This window comes from Phocoena sinus, chromosome 7, assembly GCF_008692025.1.
Source record: "Phocoena sinus isolate mPhoSin1 chromosome 7, mPhoSin1.pri, whole genome shotgun sequence".
NCBI lineage: Eukaryota > Metazoa > Chordata > Mammalia > Artiodactyla > Phocoenidae > Phocoena > Phocoena sinus.
This window is the reverse complement of record NC_045769.1, coordinates 45,362,695-45,375,805: the sequence shown is the minus strand read 5'-3', so window position 1 is coordinate 45,375,805 and position 13,111 is coordinate 45,362,695. Positions and strand designations below refer to the sequence as shown.

Genomic DNA, 13,111 nt, shown 5'->3' with positions numbered 1-13,111 from the left:
ACTTCCACAGATTATGTCAGTGTGTTCTCCATGTATTATCTGGAATGGTAAAATCCCTCTTCCTAAAAATAATAGAATTGATTATCCCAATAAATATTGAGTACCTGGTTTAAATAACAAGCTTAAGAAAGCTTTTGGTAAATCTCTTCTTAGAAGTGAATCACTTTTTTTCCCCCAGTGGAGTGGAGTGCAAAATTAAATGTGAGAGTTATGGAACCTGATCCCAATTCAGAGAATATTGCTGCGATCTCTCAGTCTTCCATGGGTTCAGACTGTAAGTACAGACCATTCTTTGACAGAAGAAGTCTATTACCTAAATTTTCTTTTTAACACCTTTAATATAATTTGATTTAAACTTACCTTCAAATCAGATGTCCATTTGAAGCCATTTGCCTGACCACTGCCCTTCCTTTCTTGAGTTCCAGCTCCAGCACATCCCTCATTTTTCAACATGTCATTTGCTACTCAGCCTTCAAAATCCAAGAGACATTTTGCCTCTTTGAAGCATTCCTAAATCCCCCAAGGAGCTTTTATCATTCCTCTATGATCTTGAAGCTCTTTATACAGATCTCTGTTCTAGTGCTTAAGACAAAATACTGCCATAGTATTTTGGTGTCTGTTTTCTGCAGTTGACCCTGCTCTCAGAAACAGAAATTTTTGTTTCTGTTTTTCATCTTCAAAGCCCTCATTCCTAACCGGCTTGGCACATAGTAAGCATCAAGTAGGTATTTGTTGACTCAAAGCCTAAAATAATCATGACCTTATCAATTTATTCAATGGGGTAAGTCCCAGGATGAGTGTGGTCTGCCAATCTGAGGCTGAAACTAACCTTTGCAGGCAAAATGTTGTTGTCTGTTTGTTTTTTTTTCTCTAGTGTTTGTGTTTAGACCTAGCGAGCCAAGGCCATTGTATATTCAAAAAAATATCTCCAGAGAGGAAGTCCAGTGGGGAGTGTTTGTTCCACGAGATGTCCCTGAATCATTCACCTCAGAAGCCTACCAGTGGCTGAACAGATCGCAGTTTTACTTCCTAACAAAATCACAGGTAACCATCCACCTCAGAAAAGGCGGTCATCTCTTATGTGTGATTTTCAGTTGCTTTACTATTTGATAGTAATAGCCCAGGGCAAGTGGAATAGTTTTATTAAAGGATTACTCCTCTCCCCTCCCACTCCCCTGCCAAATCATCTTATGTGCTCTGTACAGTCAAATTACTGGTGGGAGTATATTAGCCCACACCTTTGGGGTTAAGTATTGCTTGCATTCACTCACTCCGTGACACCAAAAAAGATATGACCTAGAAGATAACTAGAATACTTTAAATTGTATTTATTAGAATGGCTCTTTTTTAATTTTAGTATTTGATTTACCATAAAGAAATCAGTGGCTTAAGTTTGACCCATCAGTTGAATTTTATTTCATTAACCAATTCTTAAAAATGATCTTTGAGGACAATCTTACAACTGTCACAGCAGTTATTAAATACGTTTTCAATCTTGTATTACTTTTCTGTGAGCAGATATATTTATATCAAGATGAAAAGTCAACATCATTTTCTAACTTTACCATTTAGATTTGCACTCTACAATTTATATTTTGCATCGTTCATTGACCTCTCTTTTCAGAGTTTATTGACATTCAGTACACAGTCTCCAGAAGAGAAACTCACACCAACAAGCAAACAGGTATGTTCTAGTCACTCGTGGTGCAGGTCATGCACAGTGCCTCCCTGCAAAGATAAAGTTATCTTTTAGAACTCAGCTATGAGAAAAATGTTTTACCTGCCCTAAAGTGGAATTAAAATTACATACTTAGAAACTACTTGCTCCGTTTGATGTGATAGTGCTCTTTGAAAATGTAGTCTCAATTTGTAACATCAGTAATATATGCTTGTGATTTAAAGAATCAAATAGTTCTACAAGACTTCTTGGGGAAAACTTGAACATCACCACCACTGCCGTTACCCACAAAGATACTCTCAACTCTTTGAGTTGAAGTTTTTATTTACCTCCATATCTCTAAGAAACATGTTTATATTGCTAATTCCGGATTTTTTAGATCTAGGTATTATTTGTTAAGTCTGATCTATTGAAGTTTCTTTCACACCACTCCCGCCATATACATAACATACCCCGCATATTTTCTGTCGCCTAATTTTCCCAGTATAGATAAATTGGTCAGGTCACTGTTCATCCTTAAACATGTAAACACAATTCATAGCTGAGCCACATAGTAATAAACAGGTTGTTTTTCCTTTTGTGACCAACTTCTTTTCTCTGGAGTTAATGATTGCCTTCTTTTTTCATTTGCTCAGTTTCCTATTTACTTCTCACCTAATTCACCCCTAATCTCTACCCTGTAAGTCCTCTCTCATTATTTTCAGACATATTAGGTATTCTTTCGAGTCTTGAAGAAATATTTTCAAGAGCCTCTGACCTTCTTTCTGAACTGATTGCCCTGTAAACCTGCTGCACAGTAATCATCTTAGGATCTACATTTGCTACCATTCTGGGGGTTTATTCACATCTACTGTAATAGATCCTGTAGTTTTTCTCCTTCTTTGGTCACTCCCTTGCTTTGGTAAAGCACATCCTATTGGTGCATGGGAAGTAAATTTAAGACATTGCATGTTTGCACATGCTTTTATTCTCTCCCATTGGATTGGTTGGTTGCGTAGAGTTCTAGGTTGAAAATCATTTTGTCTTAGAACTTTGAAGATACTGTCTTATACTTTATCTGTATCCTGACTTGTTTATTTTTCTCTGAAAATTCATTGAATTCGTTTAACATTTTTTTGTTGATCATTACTGTATGTTCTAGACATTTGGGATATATCAGTGAGCAAAAGAGTCAGGTGTCTAAACTAGTGCTGTTTATAGTCTAACAGGAAGGCACAGATAATAAACATCAAGTAAGTAAAATATATAGTATTTTAGAAGGCAATAAGAATTATGGGAGGAGGAATGGTGGGAAAGGGAATGTGGAGTGCAGTTTGCCTTTTTAAATAAAGCAGTCAAAACAGGCTTTAATGAAAAGACTTTGACTTTTCCTCTGAGTTAAATGTAGAGCCCCCTTCGAGGGTTTTAATCAAAAAACTGTCTAAGGAGAAGAATTAATTCTTTTGCTTTCATTTTCTCTAGAACTGCTATTATTTACTGCTGGACCTTCTAGAATGGTGCTCTCTAATATTCTTATTTTTTCTCCTGTTTTCTTCCTGTTGTCTGAGAGGTTTCCTCCTCTTTTCGTCTGATCCTCTATTTTTTTCTCTCTCTTAACATGGTTCATTTCCATTAGGTTTTTATTTCCAATATGTTTTGGAGATTTTCATCAAAGTCTGATGACTCTTGGCTGTCTGCTCTTATTTAAAAGTGAGCAAAATCGCCATTTGGAGGTTTTCTACCTAGGTGGAACTTGACCTCTGGCCTCCACTATCTGCCTGAGCTATTATGAGAAAATCTCCAAGTCATTATTTTTAGGACTTTTTCTCTTAGATTGGTCAAATTGTCCAGATAGATTTCTTCCGAATTCTTGCCTAAAAGATGTCAACCTGGCTGCCAGTGTTCTGAGAAGCACCCTCTATGGAACACAACTGCCTTCAGCTGTGAGGGCACCTCCGCCCCGCCACACACCAAGCCATCCTTTCTAAAGACACACTTTATTTCGCTCTTCAAGGAACATACTGCCAGCCCTCTGCTTGGGCTGAGGAGGAGATCTGGAAACCTGAATGCTCTCTAAATAGACCTTCAACCAGGCTAACTGGTTTCTTTCTTTTTTTTTTTAGCCTTTTACAGAGGAGGTACTGTTACTATTAGTACCAATTCTTGAGTGTTTGCGGGATTCTGCAGTATAAATGGGGATGCTTTTAGCTTTCTTCACCACCAGCTTAGAATCCTGCTTTCTCATTTCTCTACCAATTTTCTCATTTCTCATTTCTCTACCAATTTTCTCATTTCTCTACCACCATTCAAACTACTTTTCACTTTCCACATCACACAGTGTCTTTAGTACTGTGGATTTATGCTCTTTTGAAAACCCGTTTGCTTCCATTTTTGTAGGATTGGGGGCCTAAGTAGTGGTGGATGCACATTTTGTTCTGTCATCGAAGTGTCTGCTGTTAGCTTTTCACGTAGTAAATTGACTGCCCTCAGTTGCTTTACCTGTGAAATGAAAGAATCATACTAGATAATTTCTATAGTTCCTTCCATCGGACATGTTATGACTGTGATACTTCTTTTTTTTTTTTTTTTTGTGGTACGTGGGCCCCTCACTGTTGTGGCCTCTCCCGTTGCGGAGCACAGGCTCTGGACGTGCCAGCTCAGCGGCCATAGCTCACGGGCGCAGCCGCTCCGCAGCATGTGGGATCTTCCCGGACCGGGGCACGAACCCGTGTCCCCTGCATCGTCAGGCGGACTCTCAACCACTGCGCCACCAGGGAAGCCCTGTGATACTTCTTATTGCCTCAAAGGCAGTTCCTCTTCTTTAGTGAAGTAATTTATTTCCCTTTGTCTTAAATCCTTACAGCTATTAGCAGAAGAAACTCTTCCAACAACCCCATTTTATTTCATATTGGGAAAGCACAGGCAGGAACAGCAGGATGACAAGTTAAATGAAGCTTTGGAGAATGAACTGGTACAACTACCCTTAACAGAAAACATACCTGCAATTAGTGAGGTAAGTAATTATTAATTACTTATTAGTGTGAAACGTAAGTTTATTATAATATTAATAGTGTAAATTAATTGCTTATACCAATATGAAATGGGTTATACGCAATAAAGTTCCTTAAGTTCGAGTTTATTTATACAGTCAATCTGTAACAACTAATTTTTAAATAGTCATTTATACACTGTGCAATTTTTTTTGAATTTTTGGATTTTATTTTTTTTTTATACAGCAGGTTCTTATTAGTTATCTATTTTATACATATTAGTTTATACATGTCAATCCCAATCTCCCAGTTAATCCCACCACCACCACCACCACCCTCTGCCACGTTCCCCCCTTGGTTTCCATACCTTTGTTCTCTACACCTGTGTCTCTATTTCTGCCCTGCAAACCGGTTCATCTGTAGCATTCCTCTAGGTTCCACATACATGTGTCAATATACGATATTTGTTTTTCTCTTTCTGACTTACTTCACTCTGTATGACAGTCTCTAGGTCCATCCACATCTCTACAGGTGATCCAGTTTTGTTCCTTTTTATGGCTGAGTAATGTTCCATTATATTTTTATACCACATCTTCTTTATCCATCCATCTGTTGATGGGCATTTAGGTTACTTCCATGACCTGGCTTTTGTAAATAGTGCTGCAGTGCACATTGGGGTGCATGTGTCTTTTTGAATTATGGTTTTCTCTGGGTATATACCCAGTAGTGGGATTGCTGGGTTATACGGTAGTTCAATGTTTAGTTTTTGAAGGAACTTCCATGCTGTTCTCCATAGTGGCTGTATCAATTTACATTCCCACCAACAGTGCAAGAGGGTTCCCTTTTCTCCACACCCTCTCCAGCATTTATTGTCTGTAGATTTTCTTATGATGCCCATTCTAACTGGTGTGAGGTGATACCTCATTGTACTTTTGATTTGCATTTCTCTAATAATTATTGATGTTGAACAGCTTTTCATGTGCTTCTTGGCCATCTGTATGTTTTCTTTGGAGAAATGTTTGTTTAGGTCTTCTGCCCATTTTTGCATTGGGTTGTTTTTTTAATATTGAGCTGAATGAGCTGTTTATATATTTTGGAGATTAATCCTTTGTCCATTGATTCGTTTGCAAATATTTTCTCCCATTCTGAGGGTTGTCTTTTTGTGTTGTTTGTAGTTTCCTTCCCTTTGCAAAAGCTTGTAAGTTTCATTAGGTCCCATTTGTTTATTTTTGGTTTCATTTCCATTACTCTAGGAGGTGGATCAAAAAAGGTCTTGCTGTGATTATGTCAAAGAGTGTTCTTCCTGTGTTTTCCTCGAAGAGTTTTATAGTGTCCGGTCTTATACTTAGGTCTCTAATCTGTTTTGAGTTTATTTTTGTGTATGGTGTTAGGGAGTGTTCTAATTTCATTCTTTTACGTGTAGCTGTCCAGTTTTCCCAGCAACACTTATTGAAGAGGCTGTCTTTTCTCCATTGTATATCCTTGCCTCCTGTGTGATAGATTAGTTGACCATGGGTGCGTGGGTTTATCTCTGGGCTTTCCTGTTCCATTGATCTATATTTCTGTTTTTGTGCCAGTACCATATTTTCTTGATTACTATAGCTTTATAGTGTAGTCTGAAGTCAGGGAGTCTTATTCCTCCAGCTCCATTATTTTTCCTTAAGACTGCTTTGGCTATTCGGGGTCTTTTGTGTCTCCATACAAATTTTCATGTATTTTGTTCTAGTTCTGTAAAAAAATGCCATTGGTAATTTGATAGGGATTGCATTGAATCTGAAGATTGCATTGGGTAGTATTGTCATTTTCACAATACTGATTCTTCCAATCCAAGAACATGGTATATCTCTCCATCTGTTTGTGTCATCTTTGATCTCTTTCATCAGTGTCTTATAGTTTTCTGAGTACAGGTCTTTTACCTCCTTAGGTAGTTTTATTCCTAAGTATTTTATTCTTTTCGTTGCAATGGTGAATGGGATTGTTTCCTTAATTTCTCTTTATGATCTTTCGTTGTTGGTGTATAGGAATGCAAGAGATTTCTGTGCATTAATTTTGTATCCTGCAACTTTACCAGATTCATTGATTACCTCTAGTAGTTTTCTGGTGTTATCTTTAGAATTCTCTATGTATAGTATCATGTCATCTACAGACAGTGACAGTTTTACTTCTTTTCCAGTTTTGATTCCTTTTATTTCTTTTTCTTCTCTGATTGCTGTGGCTAGGACTTCCAAAACTATGTTGAATAATAGTAGCAAGAGTGGACACCTTGTCTTGTCCCTGATCTTAGAAGAAATGCTTTCAGTTTTTTACCCTTGAGAATGATGTTTGCTATGGGTTTGTCATATATGGCCTTTATTATGTTGAGGTAGGTTCCCTCTGCCCACTTTCTGGAGAGTTTTTATCATAAATGGGTGTGGAATTTTGTCAAAAGCTTTTTCTGCGTCTATTGAGATGATCATACGGTTTTTCTTCTTCAGTTTGTTAATATGGTATATCATATTGGTTGATTTGCATATATTGAAGAATCCTTGCATCCCTGGGATAAATCCCACTTGATCATGCTGTCTGATCCTTTTAATGTGTTGTTGGATTCTGTTTGCTAGTATTTTGTTAAGGATTTTTGCATCTATATTCATCAGTGATATTGGTCTGTAATTTTCATTTTTTGTAGTATCTTTGGTTTTGGTATCAGGGTGATGGTGGCCTCATAGAATGAATTTGAGAGTGTTCCTTCCTCTGCAATTTTTTGGAAGAGTTTGAGAAGGATGGGTGTTAGCTCCTCTCTAAATGTGTGATAGAATTTACCTGTGAAGCCATCTGGTCCTGGACTTTTGTTTCTTGGAAGATTTTTAATCACAGTTTCAATTTCATTACTTATGATTGGTCTGTTCATATTTTCTGTTTCTTCCTGATTCAATCTTGGAAGGTTATACCTTTCTAAGAATTTGTCCATTTCTTCCAGGTTGTCCATTTTATTGGCATAGACTTGCTTGTAGTAGTCTCTTATGATGCTTTGTATTCCTGCAGTGTCTGTTGTAATTTCTCCTTTTTCATTTCTAATTTTATTGATTTGGGTCCTCTCCCTCTTTTACTTTTTCTTTCTTTCTTTTTTTTTTTTTTTTTTTTTTTTCTGGTCAGCTTTGCTTGTGGTTCAAGAGATTCTGCAGAGGACAGTCAGTGTAGCCAGTGACAACAGTGATGCTGTGTGTGTGTATGCGAGTATAAGCATCCCTCAGAACGTGAGCTGCCATACTTCACTCTATGTTGGAATCTCGCAAGGAGTTTTTAAAAATAAGGAAAAATTTTTTTTATGAAAAAGCCTTGGCTGCACTCTAGACCAATCAAATCAGAATCCCTGGAGTGGGACCCATGAATTGGTATTTTTAAAAACCTCCTTTTCTTGATGCGTCTGGCTAAAGGTTTATCAATTTTATCTTCTCAAAGAACCAGCTTTTAGTTTTATTGATCTCTGCTATTGTTTTCTTTGTTTCTATTTCATTTATTTCTGCTCTGATCTTTATGATTTATTAGCTTCTACTAACTTTGCGTTTTGTTTGTTCTTCTTTCTCTAGTTCCTTTAGGTGTAAGGTTAGATTGTTTATTTGAGATTTTTCTTGTTTCTTGAGGTAGGCTTGTATTGCTATAAACTTCCCTCTTAGATCTGCTTTTGCTGCACCCCATAGGTTTTGGATTGTCATGTTTTCATTGTCATTTGTCTCCAGGTATTTTTTAATTTCCTCTTTGATTTCTTCAGTGTTCTCTTGGTAACGTATTGTTTAGCCTCCATGTGTTTGCGTTTTTTACGTCTTTTTGCCTGTAATTGAGTTCTAATCTCATAGCGTTGTGGTCAGAAAAGATGCTTGATATGATTTCAGTTTTCTTAAATTTACTGGGGCTTGATTTGTGACCCAAGATGTAATCTATCCTGGAGAATGTTCCATGTGCACTTGAGAAGAAGGTGTAATCTGCTGTTTTTGGATGGCATGTCTTATAAATAACAATTAAATCTCTCTGGTCTGTTGTGTCATTTAAAGCTGTGTTTCCTTATTAATTTTCTGTCTGGATGATCTGTCCATTGGTGTAAGTGAGGTGTTACGATCCCCCACTATTACTGTGTTACTGTCGATTTCCTCTTTTATAGCCGTTAGCAGTTGCCTTATGTATTGAGGTGCTCCTATGTTGGGTGCATATATAATTGTTATATCTTCTTCTTGGATTGATCCCTTGATCATTATGTTGTATCCTTCTTTGTCTCTTGTAACATTCTTTATTTTAAAGTCTATTTTATCTGATGAGTATTGCTACTTCAGCTTTCTTGTGATTTCCATTTGCATGGAATATCATTTTCCAACCCCTTCACTTTCACTCTGTATGTGTCCCTAGGTCTGAAGTGGGTCTCTTGTAGACAGCATATATATGGGTCTTGTTTTTGTATCCATTCAGCAAGCCTGTGTCTTTTGGTCAGAGCATTTAATCCATTCACATTTAAGGTAATACCAATATGTATGTTCCTGTGACCATTTTCTTAATTGTTACAGGTTTGTTTCTGTAGGTCCTTTTCTTCCCTTGTGTTTCCCACTTAGAGAAGTTCCTTTAGCATTTGTTGTAGAGCTGGTTTGGTGGTGCTGAATTCTCTTAGCTTTTGCTTTTCTGTAAAACTTTTGATTTCTCCATCGAATCTGAATGAGATCCTTGCTGGGTAGAGTAATCTTGGTTGTAGGTTCTTCCTTTTCATCACTTTAAATATATCATGCCACTCCCTTCTGGCTTGTAGAGTTGCTGCTGAGAAATCAGCTGTTAACCTTATGGGAGTTCCCTTGTATGTTATTTGTCGTTTTATCCTTGTTGCTTTCAATAATTTTTCTTTGTCTTTAATTTTTGTCAGTTTGATTACTGTGTGTCTTAGTATGCTTCTCCTTGGGTTTATCCTGCCTGGGACTCTGCACTTCCTGGACTTGGGTGGCTGTTTCCTTTCCCATGTTAGGGAAGTTTTCAACTCTGATCTCTTCAAGTATTTTCTCGGGTCCCTTCTCTCTCTTTTCTCCTTCTGAGACCCCTGTAATGTGAATGTTGTTGCGTTTAATGTTGTCCCAGAGCCCTCTTAGGCTGTCTTCATTTCTTTTCATTCTTTCTTCTTTATTCTGTTCCCTGGTAGTGAATTCTACCATTCTGTCTTCCAGGCCACTTATCCGTTCTTCTGCCTCAGTTATTCTGCTATTGATTCCTTCTAGTGTAGTTTTCATTTCAGTTATTGTATTGTTCGTCTCTGTTTGTTTGTTCTTTAATTCTTCTAGGTGTTTGCTCTTTAGTCTTTCTAGGTCTTTGCTAAACATTTCTTGCATCTTCTCGATCTTTGCCTGTATTCTTTTTCTGAGGTCCTGGATCATATTCACTATCATTAATTGTATTCACCGTCATTGTTCTGAATTCTTTTTCTGGAAGGTTGCCTATCTCCACTTCATTTAGTTTTTCTGGAGTTTTGTTCCTTCATCTGGTACAAAGTCCTGTGTCTTTTAATTTTGTCTATCTTTCTGTGAATGTGGTTTTTGTTTCACAGGCTGCAGAATTGTAGTTCTTGCTTCTGCTATCTGCCCTCTGGTGGATGAGGCTATCTAAGAGGCTTGTGCAAGCTTCCTGCTGGGAGGGAATGATGGTGGGTGGAGCTGGGTGTTGCTATGGTGGGCAGAGCTTGGTAAAACCTTAATTTGCTTGTTGGTTGTTTGGCCTGAGGCGACCCAGCACTGGAGCGTACCCGGGCTCTTTGGTGGGGCTAATGGCAGACTCTGGGAGGGCTCACACCAAGGAGTACTTCCCAGAACTTCTGCTGCCAGTGTCCTTGGACCCACGGTGAGCCACAGCCACCCCCCACCTATGTAGGAGACCCTCCAACACTAGCAGATAGGCCTGGTTCAGTCTCCAGTGGGTTAGGAGACTAACCACTGGTCCTTCCCCTGGGTCCTGATGTACACACTACTTTGTGTGTGCCCTCCAAGAGTGGAGTCTCTGTTTCCCCCAGTTCTGTGGAAGTTCTGCAATCAAATCCCACTAGCCTTCAAAGTCTGATTTTCTAGGAATTCCTCCTCCTGTTGCTGGACCCCCAGGTTGGGAAGCCTGACGTGGGGCTCAGAACCTTTTCCTGTGGGTGGACTTCTGTGGTATAAGTGTTCTCCAGTTTGTAGTCATCCACCCAGCAGTTACTGGATTTGATTTTATTTTGATTGCGCCCTTCCTACCATCTCATTTGCAGCTTCTCCTTTGTCTTTGGATGTGGGGTATCTTTTTTGGTGAGTTCCAGTGCCTTCCTGTCGATGACTGTTTAGCAGTTAGTTGTGATTCTGGTGTTCTCACAAGAGGAAGTGAGCACACATCTTTCTACTCCACCACGTTGAACCAATCTATTTACTGTGCAACTTTAATTCCCGAACTAAATGGCCTAAAACTTACAATTTCTGATTATTGTAGCCTGACATGGGTTTGGGGAGGGGTTATTTGCATAAAAGTAGGGAGTTCTTTTTTTAATCTATTTTTTTAATTATTAATTTTATTTATTTATTGGCTGCATTGGGTCTTCGTTGTTGCATGCATGCTTTCTCTAGTTGCGGCAAGCGGGGGCCACTCTTTGTTGCAGTGTGCAGGCTTCTCATTGAGGTGGCTTCTCGTTTCAGAGGACAGGCTCTAGGTGCACGGGCTTCAGTAGTTGTGGCACGCGGGCTCAGTAGTTGTGGTGCCTGGGTTTAGTTGCTCTGTGGCATGTGGGATCTTCCCAGACCAGGGCTCAAACCCATGCCCCCCTGCATTGGCAGGCAGATTCTTAACCACTGCACCACCAGGGAGCCCCAAAAGAAAAGTAGGGAGTTCTTTGGTTTGGTTTTTCTGTGGGGAGAGCCTACTGTTGATGAAAGCCTTGGCATTTCATCTTTTTAAATGAAACCCTGTTTTTCTGTTTTACTGTAGCTTCTTCACACTCCAGCCCATGTACTGCCATCTGCTTCTTTCCTGTGCTCCATGTTTGTAAATTCATTGCTGCTGTCTAAAGAGACTAAGAGGTAAGGCAGTTCATAAGATATGTTTAGATAAACAGGATGGTTTGTGTTATCCTTGATTAGAATATTCTTTCCCTGTATTTCTCTTTATTTCAGCTTTGACCTGTAGTTAAAGAATATAGGATTACTAAGCCAAATAAATTTCATTGAAACTAAATATCAGAGATCTTTCGTGGTAATGTTTTAAGGGTTTCAAAATTTCATGTTTTATAAATTTACCTGTTCTTTTATAATAATCCATAATTTTTAAAGTGTATTCAGTAACAAGAATTTTCATTTATTTTGTTCATGATTATTTTTTCATAGATACCTTAAATTGGAAAGTTATTGTTTAGGAATATTTTTTAATAGTAATTGCTGTATTTTATTCTGTTATCGTTAAAGTGCTGAAGAAATTCCTGATGATGTCAGTATGGAAGAAGAAAAAGAAAGTGTTGATTCAGATGAAGAAAATAATTTCACTGAAGAGGTCCAGGATACAAATAACACAGATTTGGGAAAAGACATTATACATCAGTTGTCAAAATCTGAAGAAAAGGAACTGAGAAAATTTAGGAAAGTAGACTACAGCTGGATAACTGCTCTTTAAGCCTTGGAGAATAGAGAGAGAGGGTTTTACACTTTGTGTTTTTTTGTTTTGTGGTTCTTTTTTTGTTTGTTTTTATTGTATGTTGCTATTCCAGAATTCTATTTTAATGTCATTTCTGTTCATAAAATGTTAAATATTAACAGGCTCTACTTTTTAAATGACTGGTAATATTAAGCTATATTTGCATCATGTTTTAGTTGCTATATACATCATCTCATTTCACTTATCAGCCCTATAGAGTAGCTAGATATTTTCTTCACAGGTGCTATAGCAGAGCTGGGACTTGAATTTTTACAGCATAAGTCCCCCTGTCTGCAATTCGGAGATAGATAGATATAAAAAGTCAAAAGGTTTTGTTGATGATGTTAAGTTCAGAATTCATTTGGTGGCCAAATATGACCTGAACTGATATGAGGTTCTCTGTAGTCTTGTTTGATCCCTCTTAGAGTATTTCTCATAGAGAAATTTAGAGAAATGATTTGATTATGGTGGTATTTCACAGACCCCACTGAGGATTTTATATAATATGACCTGCCTGAAATCTGAAAAATTCTACATTCACATCATCTGGTCACATATCTTTTGGGTAAGGTCTTATCTACTATACTTGTAAATACAATTTTCATGACAGCCTTGGCAGATAAGAAGAGCTGGTATTACTCTGTCAGTGTTATGCCTGTTTATACTGAGTCAAATAACAACTTTTTAACCACAGTCCCATTGCTAGTAGAAAAGAATGCAAGGCTCCTGTATTATCTTAAAGTAGTGAAATTTCTACATTTTAACCACTTAGCATTTAGAGTTTTCCAGTTCCATGATACACTTCCATAAAATT

The 13,111-nt window shown here is 37.8% G+C and overlaps 1 protein-coding gene across 3 annotated transcripts in view; it reads left to right on the top strand.

Annotated features, from left to right (window-relative positions):
• WDR75 (WD repeat domain 75) overlaps positions 1–12,685 on the top strand; it is a 41,452-nt gene extending 28,767 nt beyond the window's left edge. For all 3 annotated transcript variants that reach the window (XM_032637309.1, XM_032637310.1, XM_032637308.1), the window contains 6 exons: positions 179–274; positions 875–1,044; positions 1,625–1,684; positions 4,521–4,670; positions 11,599–11,690; positions 12,072–12,685. In XM_032637309.1, the coding sequence (XP_032493200.1) occupies positions 179–274; positions 875–1,044; positions 1,625–1,684; positions 4,521–4,670; positions 11,599–11,690; positions 12,072–12,276 (773 nt within the window). In that variant the 3' untranslated portion in view covers positions 12,277–12,685. The remainder of the gene's footprint in view (positions 1–178; positions 275–874; positions 1,045–1,624; positions 1,685–4,520; positions 4,671–11,598; positions 11,691–12,071) is intronic.
• The last annotated feature ends 426 nt before the right edge of the window (positions 12,686–13,111 follow it).